Source organism: Macrosteles quadrilineatus, unplaced genomic scaffold (genome assembly GCF_028750875.1).
Source record: "Macrosteles quadrilineatus isolate MER2022 unplaced genomic scaffold, UCM_ALF_1.0 Scaffold_9__3_contigs__length_116548681, whole genome shotgun sequence".
Lineage (NCBI taxonomy): Eukaryota > Metazoa > Arthropoda > Insecta > Hemiptera > Cicadellidae > Macrosteles > Macrosteles quadrilineatus.
The window spans coordinates 12,870,520-12,895,603 of record NW_026542602.1 but is presented as its reverse complement, the minus strand read 5'-3'; the positions used below and the strand labels follow the sequence as shown (position 1 = coordinate 12,895,603).

General features: G+C 33.2%; 1 protein-coding gene and 1 long non-coding RNA gene across 9 annotated transcripts in view; one reads left to right on the top strand and one right to left on the bottom strand.

The window, feature by feature from the left end:
- Positions 1 to 25,084, bottom strand: part of LOC129002312 (tyrosine-protein phosphatase Lar-like) — a 679,394-nt gene that overhangs the window by 329,077 nt on the left and 325,233 nt on the right. For 7 of the 8 annotated variants that reach the window (XM_054430012.1, XM_054430010.1, XM_054430017.1 and 4 more), the window contains exon 3: positions 1,092 to 1,200. In XM_054430012.1, the coding sequence (XP_054285987.1) occupies positions 1,092 to 1,170 (79 nt within the window). In that variant the 5' untranslated portion in view covers positions 1,171 to 1,200. Of the gene's footprint in view, positions 1 to 1,091; positions 1,797 to 17,753; positions 17,845 to 25,084 lie in introns of those variants that run through there. The other variant, XM_054430014.1, reaches the window with a different exon arrangement.
- The window catches only part of LOC129002313 (uncharacterized), a 74,879-nt gene continuing 67,792 nt past the window's right edge, over positions 17,998 to 25,084 (top strand). Inside the window, exon 1 of the long non-coding RNA XR_008491567.1 lies at positions 17,998 to 18,062. This is a non-coding gene — a long non-coding RNA (uncharacterized LOC129002313). The remainder of the gene's footprint in view (positions 18,063 to 25,084) is intronic.

Genomic DNA, 25,084 nt, shown 5'->3' with positions numbered 1-25,084 from the left:
TCCCCTCCATAAAACCTCTGCTGATATCAACGCCTTTTTGCAACAATCAGTTTAACACGTTCTCCGGAAAAGAATAGGGGAGTCATAATTTATTGTAACAATTTTTCAAAGTGAGAAACAATGTGTGAACAATTAATAGTAAAATAAAAATAAAACGATGCGGACCTTACCTACATAATTGTTCAAGCATGCTAACATTATATTTCAATTTGTACACCTACTTTGTATGTTCAATAGTTTATATACCTTAAGAAATAGTGCGAAAATAAGTACATAATAGTCATAATTTTAACATAACTGAACAGTTATTTAAAGATAAAACTTACTTTTCGCGAACTATATTTTTAAACTAGCAAAAATAATTTGCAAAATGTTAAAATAAAAATCATATTAGTTTTATTTGTTGGTGCAATAGCAAAAGATAATTACGTAGAATTCTAGAAATCAATGCCGTCAAAACACTAACGAAAACCTTTACAATTAATTATCAAGATGAGATACATCTAATGAAAAGAGTAACTAAATACGTTATATTTTAAGCAAATTTCAAAGTGTTGAGTACGCTTAACTAATGTAAATTCAAATAATGGACATAACAAAAAATATTCTCATTCACTCAACACCGCTACAGACGATTTTCCACTGGCTAGCCCAACGACAATGAAAACAGGTCAATCGAAAGCATATGGAAATGTAAACACAGTTTACACTCACGGTCCGGCAGTATTTTCCAATAGCCATTTACCCTGCGTCACGAACAATGTATATTTACCACACTGCCACTGCAGCAGTGACAGCGGAGAATGTTTCAATATTAACCAACTTTCCTATATTGACAACCCAGTTTCTATCTACCATCACTGGTTGGAATAGAGTAGTGAATCTTTTACGAGTCTATTTCAAGGGATGACAGTAGCGTTAACAACAGTTGTACAACTGAAATTTTGGGAAATGTTGAAACACAATGTGGTCTATTCGTTGATTGGTTTATGTTATTAATTAGTAGGGAGTTACGAGACTGCTAGGATGGTAGCGGCTGTGGTTGTCGCTAGGCTTGCATCCTTAATCTAAACTGAACAAAGACGACTTACCGCTGGCGAAGACGTGCGAAGTTGTCAACAGGAGCAGAAGACAAACGGAGCCAGTCAGTTGGCAACCGTGCCTCAGCATGGTGCGACTTCCCGCCAAAAACACCTCCACCTATGTTGGAAAGGCGGGAAAATTGGGCAGGAAAAGAGGAACAGAGAAAACGCTCGTTAGTGACGTCAACCTTTGAAAATTAAAACTCTAACATCAAAATACTCGTTTACTTGTGTTTCATCGTACCGAAAAGTCCACACGACACGTTTCAATTGTCCTAGGTTCGGGGAGGAAAATAATCTTTAATATCTCACTACCATTTAGAATATAATTTAATATGTTCAACATTCTTCCATGTATCACCGGACGTCGTGCCGCGTTTTAGTGAATATACAGGACAGTCTTTTAATCTTCATGTTTAAGAATTGAGATCACGTATGCTGGTTTCGATAAAAACAAAACTCTATTGACATTTTAGATATGTTTTATTCGGCCGGAATCGTAAGGAAAAATACTCGTGTATAGTTGGTTAAGGATTTTGTTGAAGTTTTCGTAAATCGACAGATGCGGCATGTTTTCGCACATCACTCCCGTATAGGTTTTCCTTGTTCAACACCGCACATTCTCTTCGTTCTGTTTCTCTTCCATCTTGTTGTGACACTTGGGGTTGAAACTTCTCTGATGCGACGAGAAGGCTACATTCTCTTTTCTAACAGCTGAAATCGCATTAGGTTATACAAAGTATTTTGGTATTAGCTCCTACTGTGCCAAGGGAATCGTACTGTCCTATCTCAAAGTGCTGATACATTTTTTCTTAAGGTTATGTTTGTCTATATAGTGTTCATACAAGTGAACGAGTGTCAAACAGAAGTTATTATTTAGTTTAGATTCTTTACAGGTAATTTAAAGGGGAAATTAGCAAAATTCTAGGGCTTTAAAAACCGATTGTCGTTGACATAATTGAAATATAAAGCTATGAGATTACCTCTCTATTCTAATTTAGTTTTAAGTAGCAACTTAAATGGGACAGTTTTTACAGTTAAGAATTCGAGGCTAAAACCCAACTTTGATACACGGAAGAAATTAAATTTCGTAATTTTTCTTGTGGCTACAATGGTATTACAGTGTTTAATAGACTACTAGTTACACGTTATTCAAACCCGAAATTATTTAGATATTACTAACCCTAGCCCCTACTACAGTACTACAGTAAATCATGTGGGGGAATTAATAAAAGGGTCTGTAAATGGGTGTTCCTGGTAATAATAAGGCTTGTACATTTAATTCAACACTAATCTTTTCCTCAATTTCGCTTGAAATTCGTGTCCTCACATAATTAAGTAAACAGAATTGTATTTTAACAAACTCGTCAGTATTTTTGCTTTTAAGTTTAGTCTTCCAATTCATTTTTGCTATTCTTTTTATATATAATTACATAAGGTAGGCGATCAATATCTAAGCCACTCAGGGCACATTGAATCTGCATTATAAAAGTGTAACATTAACTAAGCCCCCACAATTGCGGAATGTCCCGATAATTATGGTAATCGTCTGGGGTTGTTACAATCCTAATTACTAATATGCATCCAACTGTGTGTGTGTATGTGTTGGAACAGTATTATAAGCAGCCTATCACTGCTGCCATCTGGCGATTACACTGATTAACTAAACCTATCAGCAACATAAACCGGACAAAACTGACAACGTCTATTCACCCGCATTGATTAACGCACAAGAGTGACACATAGATGGATACGATATACTATCTATCCATCGTGGGTTTTAAATTATAAAAATTTTAAGAATAATTTGAAATTGTTTGGTGTTCTAATGTCAGAAGGTGGTTTTCAGAAATGTAGGTTAAACATAGGAGGGTGTTGGGACGAATAAGTAATTTTATGCGTACGTAAAAAATGTGTACTCATCAAAAATGTAAGTTGGCAAAATCAAAGGAAACCCCTTGTACTTGGAAAATAACAGCACAAATATATTTGATCTAAAATAATAAAATGTTTGTTAAATATATCTAGTTTTTTTATATTGTAAAACAACTAATTAAAATAAACTGTTTGACGAAAAAAAACAGAATACAAAATCATACACGTTTCTTTCATTAATAGAAAAAAAGTGTATATAGTAGCACTCCTGATAGGGAAACGAGAAATTAATTTGTTTGGAATGGGAAAAAATGGTATTGGATTGGCTAAATATTTTTTAGGTCAGACAACATCATATTAAGATTTAATGGGCTGGAAATGGATGATTTTCGTAAAGCCCTGCTGTATTGAAATGGTTTATTCTCGAATAAGGACTTATGCAAATCAGGCACCAAGCTCCATTTAAATATTCACGAAATGTTATTAGCTACACAGGAATACTTAAATATTAATCATTACGAATAGACAATTGATTGATTTCATAAAAATTTTTGTTTATTTAATTATATGAAACAACGCATTTAATGGTTAGACATTAGATGGGACACTTTTAAACCTCAAAAACTTTCTTTAGACTAATTTATTTCAGAAGTGCATAATTTATTCATTTGAAAACACAATTTACTTTATCACAAGGCTACCCTTGAAATTTAAATTTCCCTGGTGTACAAAGTCAAAGGCGGGAACGGTCGATAAGGGATTTTTAATTTACTTTAGTCGGGTAACGTTCTCTTCGCATGATCCTTCTTCATTCAACCAGGCCGTGAGTTATATAGCCTCCACAGCTAACACGACCTTCAGTTAGGTTGTACACCTACGCGGCGTGTTGAACCTTTTTAACTCTTTTTTAAGCACCGTTCATTTATAATTTAAAAACCTAACGATACAAATTCGTCTAAGTACAAAGTTCCTCGTCACTTAGTCCGATCAGAAAACTTTCTTTGGATTTTTCATCAAATCTCTGCTTTCTATGAACTATTTGTATTGTAAAATACGCTACCACTTGAAAATAACCTTCGAAAGCATTTAAGCGAATACCGGACAAAGTGCACTCGGAAAAGCCACGGTGTGGTGTTTATGGGGCGACCCAGACACAACATCGTGCGTTGCAACGAGAGCCCGAGAATGGGAACTTACCCAGACAAATACTTGTATATAAAAAGTGTAAGCATATATAATTTAATTCAAATAGCCAACGCACAGTTGTTGCAAGTTTGTGGATCTTTCCAACAAACGATTCCCCGTGCGTAAAGTTCTCAACAAAGTTGGCGCTTACAACTCGCAATAACATCTTTTCGCTGTTTTGCACTAGCATGTAGTTCACAATTAATAGTATTCTTCCGTTGTCATGTCGGAGGGCAGTAAACTGTTGTAAGAGGTTGCAGAAAGCTTTAAATCCCATAAGACATGCGACCAGGGCTACTCGTGCCACAAACCTACTTCCCACGTAAAACCGCTTTATACTTCTTGAAAATAAACGTCTGTACTTGTTATTCAAAAATTTAGGTTTGTTTCAACAAATTTAAGACGTTGAGTCCATAGACTACAATGCAATGCAAATAATAAATATTTAGAAAATTCCGAATTACTATAACACTATTTAGATTTCCCTTTGAACAAAATTGCCGTGATAGCGTGGACAGCAAAAAACATGGTCGATAACTGGCTTGTCAACTAACCTCTTTTGTTGTGGAGTTTAGTTCATTAGGAAATTGATTGGAGCATATTTTTTAGTTAGTTTCCAACGAAAATGCAAAATAACTTACCCAATTACTCATTTCTTCCCCTTTAAATATCAAGCACTAATAATGCAATACAAAAGTATTTAATATATCAAAACTAGAAACGACCGACAACAAAATTGAAAGCAACCGCGAACTAAAACGTCAAGACTGACGTTCGAGGTAGCGTGTCCCGCCGATAATAATAGTTATTACATATTTGTAAATTGCTGGAAAACGATTTGAGTAATTTAAATATAAAAGAGATTTGTCAACAGATAGCCGTCACGAAAGCTCGTTTTATGTTACCGACGGAATCTGAGCTCGTTGTTTTCACCGAGTAAGCTTAAGGGTATTTGTAGCTGGGTTTTGTAAATGTATTATTTTATCAGTTACAGTATATAGTTTATTTTAATCTAAAAGGACTTTTTACCAATTGATTTTTATTGATATTGTTTTAAACGTAACACTTTAATATAAATGTAGTAACACATTTTACAGTATCTCGACAAAAATATGTTCTAAACATTTTTAATCTAATCTCGAAAAAAAAAACTGTTTAAAAGTGTGATTAATCCACAACTTCACAAAGACACATATAAAATATATCCCTACGCAATTACTGACAATTAACGTTTTATTTACCTCGCAACCGCGGAGGTAGATTCAAGATAATCTGTTAGATTTCCAATATCACCTTCGCTTAATAAACATCAAAGGATACTTTATGGGCTCAATAATCCGCTTTGCGAGCAAATTTTAATAAGTAAGGTTATAAAGCTGAAGGTGTTTAATGCAGCCATTCATCAAACAAAGTAAGAAAGGCCATTCAGCGGGGAGGGGAAGGTAAGCTGTAAAACGGTGTGATTAAAACGGTAAACACAAGCGGTGAAAGGGGATGATGAGAGTAGATTGGAGAGGGGGTTGTAAAATGAAGACCACGGACCATGAATAAATTTGACTGCCGTTTGAGCGTCCAACATACGCTTGCAATCACTCTAGTGACGCAACGTGGCGTGAAAGTAATGGTAAAATGAGTGTTCTAGAAAATGTCTTTATTTGACGTCACATAATGTGAGAAAATAATTGATTTTTAAAATTACGATCTGATTTGAAAACCATTGAAACCAACTTAACCGATCACCTACTGTAATTACATTATCAGTGAAAATCTCAGGAATGTTTTGGTGGTTAAAAATCGTCTACTGACGTTAAACGTGCTTAACGTGTTATACAGCAAGTGATTTGAGTATGTTTAAAAAAACTAAAAAAAAAATCAATTAGTTTGGCAATAGTTTACACAACGTTTATTAGGGTTTCAATTGTGTGAAGATTTTCACAAGAATATCATCTTTTTCATAACAGTAAGTTACCAAGGGTTTAACGCGTTAATTGTTTACCACGATCAAATTCACCTTAGCCCTCCGCCATCCAGTAGGGAATAAAAACTAATTATAAAGACTTAAACTTTTCAAGGGAATGTAATCCAAATAGATTTATAGCAAGGGATTCAACGCATCGGACTAAGCTTGTTTTATTTTATTTACGCAGAAGATTGTGAAGATTTTAAATACTTAAGTGTTCATTTAATTAATCAAAGCTTACGTTTCAACCCGTTGTGAAATTGTATTTGAACACAAACACGTTAAACACCTGCACTTGATTTGTTGCCTTTTACGATTTTAAAATAGCGAGGACTAAGTAATCTGTAAAGTTTGTTTATATTTATTATTTTCCGATTACACCGCATTTTTACAGTGACGTCAAAGTGATGTCATAACTTAATGACCTTATTTATTTGGTTCGTGATTTTAAATACCATAAAAGCATATAGCATTTAGATAACTAAGAATAGCTTTAAAATGCTTTATATTAAGGGTTTAAAACTTTAAATCATTTTTTTTATACATTTGAAGACAAATTAATACAGGCATTTCAGACATGGAAAACTTTTGTTGCATAAACAATAGACAATCCATACAAAATCATATCATGAGGTAGAAACGTTAAATTCAACAAATTGTTGAATATTGGGAAATAAAACTAGATGAAAATATATGGGGTGTGTTGCTAATGTCTCGGACTTTGGCGCAAGAGAGATGGGTTCGATTCCCAACACATCAACAAGCAATTGATGAGGTTTTGATTTTCCATTAAAACTATTTGTCATCCTCAATTCTTTTAGGCCACTAGAACTAAAAAAAAAACAGTTTTTAGACCATATCCGATAAAAAATGCATTGCAAATTACAAGATCTGGTGGAAACATTACGATAACTTGGTATTGCACAGTAGGAGCTTAACAAATACGTCAAAGGCAAAGTTTATCAAACCTTTGGAGCCAAAACAAAGCATTCGTTTGTAGAGAGGCTTATGGTATCTTTAAACGTTCAAACACTTTTAAATGACTCCCTTGGTCACGAGGACGACGACGCTGTATTGCCGTGTTGTCTCCGTCACGGACCTGCGTCCCCCTCCACTCTCTCTCTTCCCCTCTGCGACGCTCCTCACGTCACCATCCTCGGACTCTGCCCTCGTCGTCCCCAGGCCTCAGGAGTCACCCCCGCTCTCCACAAAACTGCACTTTCGTCGTGACTCCAATCACAATCTTGCATCTCGTAAAACCAACTTATGCTGTGTAAAACGACAATTTGGTAACTTTTGTTCAATATCAAATATTGTGCTGTTTTACATTGTTTACAACTGAATATGTTAATTATGAGTTTTGAGAATTGTTTAACACTTGTGAACTTTGAATTGTAAATATTTCCCAGTAAGAGCTAGTTTTGAAAATACGTATGATGTAAGTGCAAAATTTATAAATTAACACATAGTAAACGTGGTAATATTATGTAGTTTTAATATTTGAAAACTATTTTATTAAGTATTGATTGAGATTTATGTTCAATTTACGACGTTGAAAATGCGTGCTAAAAATGTTGAATAACGGTAAGTATAGGTAACTTTTGCTAAACTAATTCCGTAATCCATAATTCAAAATGCTTTAATTGCCAAGAAATTGTCAACTGTAAGGTTTATCAATATTCGGAATATCGGACCTACTTGAATTTACAATAAAATATTCATTAAGTCGAATCGCTGAATCCGGGTGCATTAATTAGTTCCATTCGGCAGAAAATAGCCCTTGATTTAATTCGGGCAGCGACGCTCTAAGAGAGAAGGCGGGGCAAAAAATTACCTAAGTTTCCATCTCGGAAAAACTCGAAACTTAATCAGGTTCTAAGTTTGCACTTTAGCTCATCTGGGCGGACAACGAATTAATTTACAATAAACGCAGTTTTGTAACTTCGTAAAATTTCGTTTAACGACAAGAAATACAAACACACTTCACACCCTGCGGTAATTTAATTAACTTCTTGCAGGCCCAATAATTCCATACCGCACATCATAAAGTGAGTCGTAAAATGGATTTGAGGTTATTTCGCCGCAGTAAAACATAAAACGACGGCAGCCACAATGGCGGCAAGGCGGAAACTCGAACTATGAGTAATGATAGAAAAATTGCCCCATAAAATGTTTACGTTCGGGCTCGAACCTGCATCATGTATTTATTACCTTATAACCTGCAAACTTTTGTTACCCGTACAGTCTTAAAATGTTCGATTTGTACAATATAATCATTGATTGCTTTTACTATTGAGTATATAATTTTCCCCAGTATACATGTGTCCCCTTTACCTTCTCACCAGACATATTTTTGCAAACATGCAAATATCACCGTTGGAAGAATTAGATCTCAGTGTATTTTCGTAGGTTAATAAATCATGCTTTATGTGGTAAGATATAAAAATCATTAGCTTTGTAAGTTGTTTGTTAACTTAGAAAATTTGACCTACTGTGTCACTAGGCTCCACTTTTGATGTCTTTATACAGTGTGTAAATTAAGTATGGAAACAAATCTGTATTTTTAAAACCGAAATAGATAGAAATATTCTATTTGTGGCAATAATAGTTAACAAAGATTCCGCAATTTTTCACATGAAAAATATTTTTTTACCCCCCTAACAGGGTAGGTGGTAGGGGGTGACTTATTTTTTTCAAATAGCAACCCCTATTGAGTGACCCCTCATTTTGAAGAGTTTGACAAAAGAAACACAATGACGCAAATCCGAGGTGAATATCTCACTCCTAGCCCAAATGGCGGATATTCCAAAATTTGATTTATTGTACGTGAAAAGCACCAATTTCACAAATAATGGAAAGAAATCTGTATTTTTAAAACCGAAATAGATAGAAATATTCTGTTTGTGGAATTGATTGTTGACATAGGTTCCGCAATTTTTTTAATCAACAATATTTTTTCAACCCCTTTAACAGGGTAGGGGGTGGGAGTGACTTATTTTTTTCAACAACAACCCCTATTGAGTGACCCCTCATTTTGAAGGGTTTGTTAAAAGAAAAAGAATGACGCAAACCCGAGGTAGATATTTCACCCCTAGCCTAAATGGTGGGTAATGAAAAATTTAATTTTTGTAAAAAAAAAACCCATTTTGGAATATCCGCCATGTTAGCTAGGAGTGAGATATTCACCTCGGATTTGCGTCATTGTGTTTCTTTTGACAAACCCTTCAAAATGAGGGGTCACTCAATAGGGGTTGCTATTTGAAAAAAATAAGTCACCCCCTACCACCTACCCTGTTAGGGGGGTAAAAAAATATTTTTCATGTGAAAAATTGCGGAATCTTTGTTAACTATTATTGCCACGAATAGAATATTTCTATCTATTTCGGTTTTAAAAATACAGATTTGTTTCCATACTTAATTTACACACTGTATATGCGACAAATGATAGGGAAATATTAGTAACCAGTAATGTTTTGTTGAAAAAAAAATACTTCAAACAAGCCTAACCTTAACTACAGAATTCGATTGGCACATGGTATGATATTATTATTGCGCATAACTAATAAAACTGTGTGTTATTTTATTCATCTTACAAATTTGATTAACTATTGTCAGCAAAAAAGGTGTACCATATCACCGAACTACGCCGCAAATTTGTACGCCATAAAAATAAGTGGCAATTCGACAACGAGGGAATAAAATAACTGGATATAAAAACAATAATACCTCTAAAAAAATTAAAGTTAGTACCTTGACTGTGTACCTACATGTTAAGTTAAAATATATATGTTTTAATTAACAGATTTTACAATAAATATTAATAGTTTAAAATTGTTCACCCTCATCGTGATGCAAATTTAAATAAAACCACAAAAGACATTTAAAACAAAAAACAATACTAAACAATTTTAAAACATTTATTTTTATGTTGGATACAAAAACGGTAATGACTGCAGTCGGCAGTATTGTGGCATGGCGGGAGATTCTTTACTGTGACGAGGCCACAGTTATACAAAATGAAACAGTTACGACCCCGGCTTGACGACTGACGCCCGAGATTCATCCCGGGTTTATTTACATTCCCTCCGTTGATGAAGCAATCCCATAAGTCCCTGATTATTATATCCCAAGTTTTTCCGTAGAGATGGAAATCTTGTTTCAATTTTTCCCATCTTCGCCGGCCCAGCGCTGGTCAAATTAAATTACGGCTTATTTTTGCGCCCCGAGTTAATGAATACGCCCAACTTTTCGCGCCGAATCATGTTTCACTTTGGATTTCCAAATGAAATTAACTTTCCCTTAACTGAGAAACGCGTTTTTATCTTAGTTGGGCTAATTTTGGGGTTTCGTTAGTTGGAATAATTATCAAATGTGATGACAAATTTAAATAATGAAAATTATTTTGATAGTAATTGAATTTAAAAAGCATAAAAAAACTTATTTTTACAAAAAGTTGTAAGTGTAGTTATTTTACAAACAATACGTAACACATAGGTTCTACCATGTTACCTAAAGTATGCGAAGCATATGTTATGGACTATTGTATCTTTCTTTAAATCACGCTTGATACAGTTATCCATCACCCCAATAAAATAACGACGTGTCAAATAACGCACCTTGCAAAAAGTAACAAAATATCTGGGGCTAAATTATACATTACATACAAAAGGTATTATGCAGACGTATAAAACGAACTATTTACAATTAACATGATTATGTTGTACAGCGAGAGTGTATTTACAATTCTAATCCACTTTTGCAAAAATAATAAACGCTAGAACCATTACGGATCGATAAACGTTCCGAGTCGATTCCCACAATATCCAACGAACCACATGCATTTTCTTTGACTGATTTCGCCTTACTATTGTGAATTGCCGATAGGTAAACACGTTTGGTTCCTTTCCAATTCTCCATTGTTCCGTTTTAACGACGCGTGACGCGGCAATGAAGTGGAATATCGCAGTGTAAACTGTTTACAGGCCATTCCCTCATCATTACCGTTCGGTTTCCAGTTTCTGTCAAAAGCCATCTGCGGTTTACCGTCGTATAAAATAACTGCAAATACGCCCGACGCCAACTGCATTACTCTTTTGTTACGTTGAGTGCTTACTCACTTTTGTGTTGTTTTTTTTTTCATGGCGTGTGTGTATTAAAGGAAGGGATTCTTAATTGATTTTCAATGTGTTTATTGATTTATTGTCTTATGTCCTACAGTATTTAAATAATTATCTCATATGGTTTATCACGTAAACAAAAATGCAGTACTGCAGCACAGTTAGGAAAGATTATTCTTTATTGTACAAATATAAATTAACGTTACGGTTTGGCACGCATGTTCTATTGTTGGGTTTAAAGTTTTGTGTCTTATAAAAGCCATGGCAAAACCACAGTTAACTTGAACCACCTTTAAACTGTTTATGTCGATGTGTTTGATAGGCAAAAACAAAATAAATTTGCTTGTTTAAATTTATGTAGGCTAATGTTTAAGTAATAACATCACAGTAGTTCATATCAATATATTGAACGAGGTAATCAGCAAAATAATTATTAAAATACTTTAATAAAAATAATAAATATGCATTGCACATGTTAGGCTGTGCTTAAAATTAAATTCCAAAAAAAGGTAATTTAAAAAGCAAAATAAGTCAAGTACATTTATTTTTAACATAAATTACCCATAGAGGGCCAAAATTCCGAAGATGTTGTACTACCAGGCAAACTGCGATCTATGAGTACGATAAAAAATTACGTTAAATCCACTAAATTGGTTGATTAAATTATTAATTTGTTTACGAAAAATGTAATACGATTTAATACACTACAGTTGTATGATTTACAATGTTATGCAGGTGAGCTATTCAGATGAAAACAACCGAAATAACTGAAAAAGACAAACCTTTGAGTGAAATTGAATTTATTCATAATTAAATACACAGACTTCCCTAACAAACAAAAGCCTGTTGTGATTTTGTGGACGTTAACATTAGAGTCAAGCCTTATTAATTTCATAAAAAATGTGCTATGCTTTTATCTAAATACGAATTTAATTTAAGGTTTTTTTTTTAATTGGATTACCACTGATACCAAAGATTGATCAAGACACCTCTTAGTTGGTTCTGCTTATTAGTTGTTCTCTAACAGTAATAGGTCAATGTGAAATGTCAACCTGATGAATATTAATTTGAAATATTTTTTACTTGTACCTCAGAGTAATAAGTTTTATTACTCTGAGCTTGTAACCCACTATCTACCCTAGGATTTAAAATATAGGCCTAAGCTTTAAATATAGCCTCAGAGAGTTAGTTAGTTCATGAAAATGGTTATATGTGATTATTACGTTATCCCTTTGGTTTAAAATGAATAATTAATTTCAACCCCACATCACATAATGAAATCACCTTTTTGTGTTTATTCTTAGGTCACCCTTTCAAAACTCCCATCCCAGGAATTGACTGATGGGGGTTTGAATGTTCAAAAGTCAACTAAGTATAACAACATACCGCCATTGATACAACTATTTAACCTCAAAACAACGAAAACATTGTCGACTGCCTATAATCTCTACCTAAACCTACACAATAGTGTTATGACGAGTCACAACGTTAAATACAATTAAGAAAAGCCCCAAAGCACGTCCCGATTCCGTCTTTCCACCCTCCAGCCAGGTAAGTCCCAGGGGTAGTAACCGTAAACCCCTATTACTAACCTTCCCCCCCCCTCCATACCACTACGATATTTGTCTCTCTTAAAACTAACCAGGCCAAACAACTACAACCTTACCGTATCTACAAACGAAAGTCAATTGTAAAAATGTACATGTTTAAGTAAAACACACATTGTCAAATGAATTATAACCATTGTTTTACGATTCATAATTGTGAAGGAAAGCTTATTAAGTTATATTGCAGAATAAAGAGAACAAATAATAACATTCATTTACTTAATTTGTTTTGTTTGATAAATTTTCCATTGTCTCATTGGATTACAGTAATTTGTGTCCAATTCATGTGTTATCAAAATATTAATTTACTTTTTAGTCTAAACATATAAATATCAAAAACTTACGATGTTATTAAATACAAATTTTACTTAATTAACATAAATAATATATTACGATAAATAATTTGCCCCTATCATTTTTGGCAAACTTTAAAAAAAGTAAGCATTTGGCAATGTTCCTGTCAAAAACTTTTTCGAACTATGTATCAATAACGATTCTAACGAAACTACTTAAACGATTATGATCTTACATAAAATATTTTGCAGCAGTAGGGTTTGCATTTAAAAAAAAAAAATATAAAAATTACGACGAACAAATTGAGCTTAAATGAATTTTGTCCACACTTGATGATGTCATATCGCGACAAATAAACTAACGCAAAACTAATTCCACACGTTTTACTTAAACCTATCCTAATATTGACATTGATAAAAGTGAAACATGTTAAAGGATGCTACACATATCCCATACAGAAGTGTTCTCCACGCTCAAATCGTCCATCATAGTTTCATAGCAATTAAATTCACATAAAACACACTCATCATCCAGGTGTATTCAAACGAACAGCCAGGGCATTTAAAAGGTTAAAAGGTCGCATCATGCCGTGAGCCAATGTTAATCAACATACGTTGCGATTCTAACAGAGCTTTGATATAGTTTAGATCAATAGCATTGCACGACCCACATTCGTGACTTACTGGCTGATTAATGTGATGTATTTAAAGGTTATTAATTGCAACGTATAAATAGTTAGGCGATACGGTGTTAAATGACAAATCACGAAGTATATTTAGAAATATCTAAAACGGATTGGTGTGGCTTATTTTATTCAACGTTCCGTTGAGGTAGAACTTTTCATTATTTAGAAATATTTGAAAATACAGCATACCAAAAAGTAGTAGGTTAAACGCAGTTTGCTAAATAATAACTTTAAATAATATAACTGAACATGACACAATATAACCACCAATGTATAACAAAAACTCCTTTGGGCTTAATTTAAATAGTGTTTTTATCAATTTCCTTGGCAATTATTATTTTCAAAAATCAGAACCAATTTATTGATTTGCAAAATTATTGATATATAAACTTAACTAAAATGGGATTAAAACTTCCCAGATGATGGCAGGTAATTATTGATAATTGGAGAATTTGTATTTACGAAACATCTAATTGGTTTAAATCAGTATTTGATTGGCAGTTTAATTAATAATTTAACACATTTGAAAAGGAACGTCACTTTAATTTAATATGTAACTGCATATTATTACCACATTTCCAAAAATCAAGGATATACCAAGGAAGCGTGCATTGTAATATTAAATTTTGGTTTTTATTGGTGAAAATCGTTGTAAAAAATTTATGCATCAGTACAACAGTAAAATATGGGGGTAGATACAGTAAGTATAGATTTTTGTTGGTAATGTTAGTACTAGATTGCACATCATAGTAACGTTACCTACTTATTCACAATAAATAAATTAATTATACATCGGGATTTATCAATTAAATATTTGTAGCATACAGTTCAGCAATTGTATTTAAATCACATAGTTGGGTGAAATTTTATTAGGTTTATATCAGTTGAGTTAATTTTAATAAATGTGATAAATTCAAATTTATCATGGTAACGGGCCAATTAATTTTATGCACAGTATTTGATAAAATTTGTATATAAGCCTACTCTTTGTAATTAATTATGATAACAAACACATTATTTTGCCAATTTGTAAAACGCACAGTTGTAGGGTTACAAAACAGTTTTTGCAAATCTTTTAAAGTGTAATTAGGTTTATATTTTAATTATTTTCCGTAAATTTGGAAAAATAGTAAGAAGAACAAGACAAGAATATATTTATTATCATGTTTACAATGAAATCGTCAAAACCTACACAAATTTTGTAGTAACCTTACATTTGGATTCATTCTATTCCAGTTACAGTTTTATAATTGTGATACCCATCTCCATTGCATTCTTAGTTCTTCTATTGAATTAGAGAGCTCTCTTCTAACACTACAGGGAGGCTCGCTAACCAGAGACATGTTTGTGGCGAAAGAAAATTTTAAATATTACACTGTCCAACACTATTGGAAATAACGAAATATCACGATAAAGTATTTAAAATCAATGCTGGCTAGTTAAGCTAGGAGCGTTTATCCCATTGTTCCAACAGACTACTGTATAATCGCACCACTCCCAGCATATACGCCCGTTGGCCGATCACACAGTATTTGCACTCTCGCATTGACGCTTTTCATCATTTACGCAAAGTTCTCTTTGACAAAACATTTTTAACTCATCAGCGCCGGCGTCAGATTAAACAAAATGTAAATACGGTTTGCTTTAATCTTTTACATCACATTTCAAATGAATATATTTTTAAAATACTATGACTGTTTTGTTTACTTTGTCTCGGTTTTTGATGTTTATGTATTTCGGTGTATTTGATTTAAACAAGTATAAAGGTTTGTGACGTAATTTTTTTAATTGAATTTTCATAAGATTTATTTAGTAACAAACGATTATGAAGATGCTTAAGTAATGAATACTGTACGAAAATCATTACTTAGCGCGGTGACGCGAGAAGATAAAAAGTCCAAGTCTCAATTTCATTTATGACCACGTAACCAAATTCCTAATGCATCAAACCAAGAATTTACTAAACAAGATTTGATAGTATAAATAAAGACATTCATAAACTATAGAGGTACAACAAAACAACATAACAAATTTAAAAGGCGTAGCATAATATTCTAATAATATCATGTTGTATTAATTTTGTATGCCATGTTTATTTTGAAAAGAGTTGTTTTGAAAAGTACAACTATTGTATCTAAAAAACGCTCGCTAAATAAATACCTATTTATTTATAAACAAATAGTCAGCCTCTTGCTATTATTCGGTCGAAACTCGTACATTTCTCATATCTGAACATCTTTCTATAGTAAATAATCACATGATTTAAATTAAATGACCACCAATTGTTTTATTTATGTTCAATACACCTTAGTTTTGACTAGGCTAATGTGAAATGATTAATTAGTAGCAAACAAGTAAATAATCTAGTTGCATTTGCATAGAACATATCATTGGTGATCGTTAGGAGATTTAAATTCAAGTAGGTAAATATCAGATTATACTTTATATACGTGAATTATATCAGGTATTTCCAACAATAAATTAAAGAGGTAATATCTTATGAAATTGTGATTTGTGTGCTCCATTTCAAGAGATATAGGTAACAATAAAATCTGTTCTATAACTAAAATATAAAAATTAAAAAAAGTTTATTGGATTAAACAGAAAAGCTCTGAGGAAAATATGTTCATGCAAGCTTAGCAAGACTGGCCGAGCCTTCACTCAGTTCAGAGCCCGGGAGGGTAGCCTCGCTAACAGGGCCCTGGGGGACAAAACTGAAAAACGTCTTTCCCTCTCTCACTCTCTCTCCCTCTATCTCTCCCACACACGGAGAGATACGCTACATATGGGGCAAAAGGGCAAGACTAACCCAAGACAAGCGGCGAGGGCGTTTTTGTCCATTCAAGGGACCCAGCCTGACCTACTGTCGTTCTTTGTTGGGTGAACAGTGGAAAAGAAAACGGTCCATAATACGTGAGCAATTCTTTACATTCAGCTGAATGTAATATTTAGCGTTTGCTATCGCGTACCTATCACGGATATACTGTACTACGCAATAAAACATTCCTACATAATAATATTGAATAAGAATTAATAAGAAGCATTGTATAATATATGTTTATGGACAGTAAATTATTTTATTTTAATTTATTACTTATTTCGAAATATGTTGAAAATTCTTAAATAAATTCCACATTTCCCGATGTATGTTCATGTCATTTGATTCTTTGATATTTGCACAGCTTATACTGACTTTGTTGTAAGACATATAACTTGCAAATTTAAATCGAAGTAATTAGTATGAACATTTCTGTATAAAATGCATACGCGTCGACCGTACGTTATACAAAAGCCATACATATTTAAATAATTACTGAAACCCCGGACCAGAATGTACTTGTATCAGTTTCACTACTAAAAATACTTAACGACGATTTCGAAAACATCTCAGCATCACTCTACTAATTGAATAATAAGCAAGTAAAGCGCTAATTTTTCACAAAATTGGCGAAACAATAACTGATGAGGTAAAACAAGTAGAAAACAAAACAAACATCACGTCGATTATTTCACGAGTTTAGCTTGTAAATTAAAGACAAACATTTTGACAAGAAAATCAATTAATTTTGGGCGAGTAGATTTTTTTGTAATTTTCAAAAAAACAATTTCAGTTTAATATTAACGTTAACTAATTTTTAAGCACACTGGAGTATAAAATACATGTATAGGAAATATATCACACCTAAGAAATAAAATCAAAATACTAAGCTAATAGCCTAATTGAATAAAATAAATAAGTACATTGAATTATTTTCTCTCCATCTTATTTAAAAAATAAGTCGTTATTCACTAAATTTGCCTTTTTTAGCAACCCATGTAATCCTCCTTTTTTTGAATGCATATAATTAATTAAATTATGTAATTAATCATCGAAAATTAAACCAAACAAAAATGCATTCCCACACAGCAAGTTGGTTTTACGATCACATAAACCCTTAGCTAAAACACCTTTCACTCGTCACAAACATCTTCGCACTTCACAGATCACTTCAAATATTAGCACAGAAAAAAAAACACTGCACAGCACCACGAATGGGACACATACACGTCGTCCCTGACAGAAGGGCGCGCGCGAACTGGCCGTATCCCCGCCCCCCGCCAACATGAGCGCGCGCCGTACGGGGGTGGGGGTTACTTTGTTGACTTGTGTTTATAAAGTGTAGGCGAGTCGTCGAGGTGCACAGTGCCCGCGCCCCGCCAGAAGATGGGTTCACGCTCACCGCTTTCCCGCCAAGCCGCGACACACGCCAGTAACAGGTTAGTACGAATATTTTATATATATTTTTACAAAAAAAAAATACTGAAATATGATGCTATTTGTTCATGAGTAACGTGTAGACTTATGCATATGTTTTATCTCAGTATTATCTGACGTCCAAAATCATCTAAGAAAAAAATTACATGTACACCTTTTGACCCTGTAAAAATAGCATTTGATCATGAACATTTTAAAGAAATGGATAAGATGATTGTGCTGTGCTAGAAGATTATTCCTTTTGCATTTTGTGCCCGTCAAAGTTTTCGAACACAACAATTTTAATATATCTTCTGTATTCTGTAAGAATGTTTAATTGCAAAATATTGCAGCAAACATGGTAGAAGATTGCGTTCGTAACGATTTATCACCTCTATACTTAACAGTAGTTATAACACAAATAATGTTCTAAATAAACATTAATTTGGCAAATATTCCAGAACAGATGACAAAAGATTGTGTTGCGTTCGAAATTATTTATTATTTCCATATTGTGTAGCTACAAGGCATTCTGTAATATTTATAACCATTGATTATAAGAGCCACGTCGAAGCCAACAATCCTTCAAAGTAATCGAATGTCCACATGATTTGAAATATGTTTATGAAACAAGTCTATGATAAACAAATAACAAAGATTAAAATGTTAATAATAATTAGGTGTCCCTTTTATAAGATCTACTAACTTTTTGGACCAATAAAAACTTATTCAACTTCACGTATCTTAAAAATATATATCTACGTAGTAAAACGAAACGATGATAAATAATTAATGTACGCTGAACCAATATAACGTATAGATGAACTAATAATTAATGCATCATCACAACTACGGAAGTGTAGACATTTTAAAAATAAGAAAATAAAGGAGAAATAATAAACGTCAAAAAACAAACACATATTGGTAAAAAAACGAGAAAAAAACAACTAACTAAACTAAATATAACACCTAGGTCTCAGCAAATGCTCATAAAAACACTGAAATAATTAAACTTACTCTTATAAGTAAAAAAAAAAAACTAAATTTGTTGATGGTTAAAAAAAAAAATATTTTGGGTCACACACAAGATCATGACCTGAAAAAACAATATGTACATAAGACGATAAACGCGTTTAAGGAGTGAGTTATCTCTAGTGTTGTTTTTTATTCAACGAATAAAATAATACATCAACACATAATCAATAACATAATTTTTTATGCAAAAGACACTTTTTGCCTAGTTTTTGGGGACGGTAAAAGATTCTAAATAAAATAACATTAGGAGTAAAAATACGCATCCATTATCTTAGCCGACGGCGGCATGGATGCGCCTCTAATACACGACACATAGTTTTAACATCCATTCAACCTCTTAACAAAGAAATACAAAAATTAAAAATACTTTTTTATCTTTTCTTACAAATTTACAGTACTATAAAATGTGATGCGCTTAAAAATAAAATACGCCATAATCATAACATTTTGTAATCATCGAGTAAAGAACGTAACGAGGTACAACATGTCAAAATACTACCATAAAACATGAATATACTAAAACCCTATGCAACGGATAAAATGTAACATGTAAACGTACAGAAATAACACGAAGAATAAACATAGCAAAGTTGCACTAGTGTTGGAAACATGTTATTTCTGTCCGTTTTAGCACGTGTCAAGTGTCTGCACATAATTACAAAGCAAACAATACGTATGTCTATATAATAAACTATTTATAACTTGCGTAAAAGTGAAAAGTCAATATTAATGCTTTGATGCAAAATAGAGTCAGATTATTTTTTACGCAAATTTTTCCAATCACAATATAATTATTTGTACTATAATTGAGGAGGTAGCTGCAAGAAGGGCTTATAGGCCCATAGGCCCTTCTTTGGGAGAACATAAAAACGGCTTCTCCATACTTTAATCTAGAGGTCTGTGATTTTTTTCTTCAATATCTATGTTTTTGGTGCTACAACAGATGTTTTAGTAATCTCTGTTATAGGCCCTTCTTGCAGAGAAAATCTGTTCTGTATTATGACACAGTAAATATAACCTCATTTGGTCTAGTTAGCTGTTTTAGATTTATTTTACTAACAGTTATGAGATTTTAGTATGTTTTAAATCTAGTTTACTTTTAAAATGAGTGTAAGTGACCGTGGAAGTGTGCTAGACAATAATGTTAAAAAAGGTGCGAAATACAAACCCTTGGATAAAGACAAATGGAAAAGATCAATAGTGAAAATGAAGAGACTGAGTGGACAGAAATATGTTAGTATAAGCACCAAGAAAGAAGTACCAGGTAAATCATTTACATTAGTGAAAAAATGTTGTGGTAATGAGTGTTTTAAGAACTTTAACCATTCTGAACAAAAAGACACCTTTCAGCTATTCTACTCTTGTAATACCAAAGAGTCTCAAGACACCTTTGTTGCTGGCTGCATGGCCATAAAAGATGACCAAGATCGGAAAAGGAGCACAGTAAATGTTACCAAGGAAAGAAATTTCACCTGGACCTACAAACTCAAAAGCTCAGGACGTGAGGTAGAAATATGCCGAGCGTTCCTTTTGAGTATACTGAAAATTTCCGTAAAAAGAATCAGGTGTATACAAAAGAAAGTTAGAGAAGGGGATTCCTTTTGCGAAAAAAGAGGAAAACATGGGAATCAAAGAAAATTTGAACCTACTATATGGGAGCTCGCAATGGAACATCTAAGAAGTATTCCTCACCGCCCAAGTCATTATGGTCGAGACAAGTCTAACAGACTGTATTTTTCAAATTCAGAACTCTCCATAAAGGACATTTATGAAGCTTTCAAAGATTTCTTCAAGGGAAAAACTGGTAGCACGCTGGAAATGAAGTATAAGACTTATTTTAAGTTTTTTAGAGAGACGAACTTTACTTTTAAAAAACCAAAGAGTGACACCTGTGATTTTTGCAAAGAATGTGAGATCAAACTAACTGTGAACCCTAATGATGCTTGCAAAATGAAATATACTTTGCACAAGAAGAAAGCTGATAAGGCTGCAAAGTTAAAGGCTGACTTTATTGCGAACGCAAAAGACAATGAAGAAGTACTAGTGCTTGAGTTTGACTACGCTCAGAACTTACCTCTTCCCAAATTGACTGTTACAAAACAGTTTTATAAAAGACTTTTGTGGTTGTACATGTTCAACATTCACTGTCACAATGATTCCAATTCAGCTATGTACACATTTCTCGAGTCACAATCTAAGAAAGGACCTGACAGCGTTGCATCTTTCTTGTTTGATTTTATTACCAAACGGCAAGAAGATTTTCCTAATCTAAAGAAAATTGTGTTGTTATCAGATGCTACAGGTGGACAAAATAAAAACGCGACTATGTTGAAGTTTTGTTCCTATTTAGCTAAAGCAATAGGCGTTGAAGTCATCCAGCTCTTCCCTGTACGGGGGCACAGTTTTGGACAGTGCGACAGAAATTTTGGCATTTTCAAGTCAAGCCTTAAGAAGACCGAAGAGATACATGTACCACAACCTTACCTAGACAAGATTTTGACCTGCAGGCAAAATCCTTCCCCATTCGTGTTGGTGAATGACACGTCCATCATGTACGATTGGACGTCTGCTCTAGCACCATACTTTGAGAAAGTTCCTAAGAGTAAGGGCAATACTTTTGGAATTCAAAAATATTCAATAATCAAATACAAACCCTGCGGGACACTCGCAGTTTCAAAATCTTATGAAATGATCTATGAACCGTTCAAATACATGTTAGGAGCTATTAGTGAACTGACCATTGCAAAATCTTCGCGAATCCCCCTAAAAGCAGCAAAGATGAAAGATGTGCGAGATCTTTTTCCCAATCTGCTACCTGAAGAGCGTCAATTCTACGAAGACTTCTTTGCAAATGAACAACGACCAGAGACCAACCAGGTTGCAGAGAACAATGAGGCTGCAGAGAACAATGAGGCTGCAGAGAATAATGAGGCTGCAGAGGAGGAGGTTACAGAGAATAACGACCAGGACTCGGAATCCGATCCAGATGATATTGCTGATGAGGACTGCTTATAAATGGAGTTTTTTTCTACACAAGTTAGGCTATAATGTATCAGCCTAATGTTTGTATTTGTATCTGTAAAAGATTGAATTTGTGATGAGATATCATTAGGCCTAATATTTCTCATGATGAAGTTTTGTAACTTAACCATTCTTAACCATTGTATGCTAACCATTCTAGCCTAATATTTGTATTTTTAGCTATTAACTATTGAATGTATAATAAAATAGCATTAATATTCCTCGATTTTTATCATTTACTCCTTTATTGAATGAAGTAACTCTATTGCATTTCAGTAGGCTACAGTGGGTGAACGCATAAGCCCTTTTTGCATAGAACACCAGAAAACGGTTCTCTCCAAGAAGGGCTTATAACATACTCTATTATTTTCTTAAAAGTAAAAACATATGTTTAAGAAAGAAGTAGATTGTTATGATTTTGTTTTTAATTAAAAACTGAGGATTGTTATACAAAAGTTTTCAAATATGGTGTTTTTTAAAATGAAAACATAAACATTGGTAAAACTTTCTATATTCATTATCTCAAAACTTAGTTACGCACTATAGGCCCTTGTTGCAGCTACCTCCTCAATTGTTTTAAAGGACTATTAAAATAAATCCCTTAAGTAAGGTTTTAAAATATATTCATAAAATGCATTCTGTTTATAGTTACTTTGTTTATTTACTGTAAAACAGTGGATTGCACATTGAACGCTAAAATTTACTTTGTAGCATACGAATTAAACGATTTTCGTTGGAAAATACACATCTCCAATTAATGAAAATTATAATTACTAATCAAGTACACGTTTGGTTGTACGTATTTAATCAACAATTAAAATTCTGTATTTAAAAAAAGGTATAGTGGCGCACAGAATAGTTTTATAACATATTAAAATTTTGGTGGTTGCTTGTTTTATGATAGATTAAGTGGTTCTTTAGAGTTATTATTAAAAAAAAAAAACAATTCAAAAGTCATTAGTTTAATAAAACCTTTTAAGAATTTTGCCGTCATTTTAATGGAAAAATGAAAGCGTAACTAGGTTAGGATAGGGAACGGTGGTCCAAATTTCGTTTGACAATGGAAGTAATTAACAGTAAGTAACAGTAAACAGAGATTTAGAAAATAGAAATATTTTGATGAAAAAAACAACTTAAAATACTTTTCAAAAGCATACTGTTGACAAAGGAACGTAATTAGCGTTAACTCATTGATATTAAAATGTGATGTTAGAAACTTTAATTTTTAAGTAATTTACTACTCTAATTTTTTTATTTATTGCTATTATAAGGCATTTAGGCAGCCGGACTTAAACATATCCACCCAATACCTACCAAACAATTGAAATATAGCCAGCAAGACCAACATAACAAACACAAACTAATCCTAGAGTAATCGTATTCACTCATACAGCACCGGTATTAATAACACAGAACACGCTCCCTACCCCTTATAGGGCTTAATACAAAACCAGAGAGGGACATTTGTTTAAACCCTGTCAAGGAATAAATTGAGCAGCAAAAAGTGGTGTCCAGGTGTTGGGGACTGGATTATAACATCAAACTGGCTACCGGCGTCCACGGCGGACACCCGGAATCTCATTCACTAGGCGATTCTTTAGTCTAGTCAATTTGCCACCCTCCTTTAGGTAGTTATATAGATGAGATTAGTGTTCTGTCTAATCTAACCGCAAATATAATAGGTACCTAGGTTCAGTCCGGTCTAGGAATACAAAGATGCTAGAACGGAACTTAGAAAGGAAACGTCACAGAAGAAGTCCTACAATACAGTATAGTATCACCTTTCAATTGAGCATGTTTAAGCTCTCTATAATTTCCTGCAAAGCTTTTTAAATTTTAGTTAATGGTTTTAGAATCTAACTTATCTTTTATTCTACCAATTTTACATTATCGCTATTTTATTACTTAAACACGTTTAACTTATCACAATGCAGCGCCTATGTCACAACCTATTGCTACAACAGCAAAACGCGCATTTGGTACAATGTATGGTACAATGGTGTATTTATCATTGTGAACCTCTTTGACAGATTTTTTGTGTGCTGTGGTTAAGATAAAAATTTTACGAAATAATAGGTTGAATTTTAATTTACTTTAAATTATTATTGAATTCCTAATGGCCATGGCTAGTATTTAAAAAGCTATTTCAAAACTATCCCTGACTTTCCAACCGTTTGATGGACAATCGTAAACAAATTATAGTTTGTTAAAATAATAACGGTAAATATAATTAAGTATGGTCGCATTTAAAGCACAAACACAGGAAAGCATGGGCAGCTGCGCACATATCACTTTAGAGACAGATGTATATTAGCATTTATTAGCATAGTGCTAACACACACGTCAACACAACTTAGGGTCGCTCACAGAACAAACAATCAACAACGTGAATTGAACCAGCTTGAGGCGACGACAGGTGATCAGGGAAGTTTGTTAAACACAAACGATAAAGCGATTAAAAATCTGAAGTGGAAAGTGAGACGTTTAATTTAGTCAATACGTAAGGACATCAATAATATGCTTACACACCAAAGAATACAAGGTTTGAAATATGCATATTTGTGGAAAGAAATGTTTAGATATATTAATACAAAGTTGACCTCTGTTGTAAGAAGAGTCTACAAAACGGATATTAGGTTTGTTAAGAGGAGCGAGCAAATATCTTATAGAATCTCACAATATTTAAGTTAGTCTAGTGGTATACATTTCTACCTTACGTAAAGCTTTTCAAAACATGAAAACAGACAATGAACCAGTTCATAGCCACCATGCTGCCAATTTTAGGAGGTTTTATTCCAAGTTAGTCATGCAAATCTTCACAAGTTATCTATTATAGTTTAAAATGTTGAACGTTAAATATAAGCAATTATATAGGTTAAACATTGTAAAGATAAAGTTTAAACATTTAACGTGTAATGAAGAAGTTTTTAAAAGTTCTTACTACAAAATGTAAGTTAATTAATATACACACCTCAATACAGTAACGCCA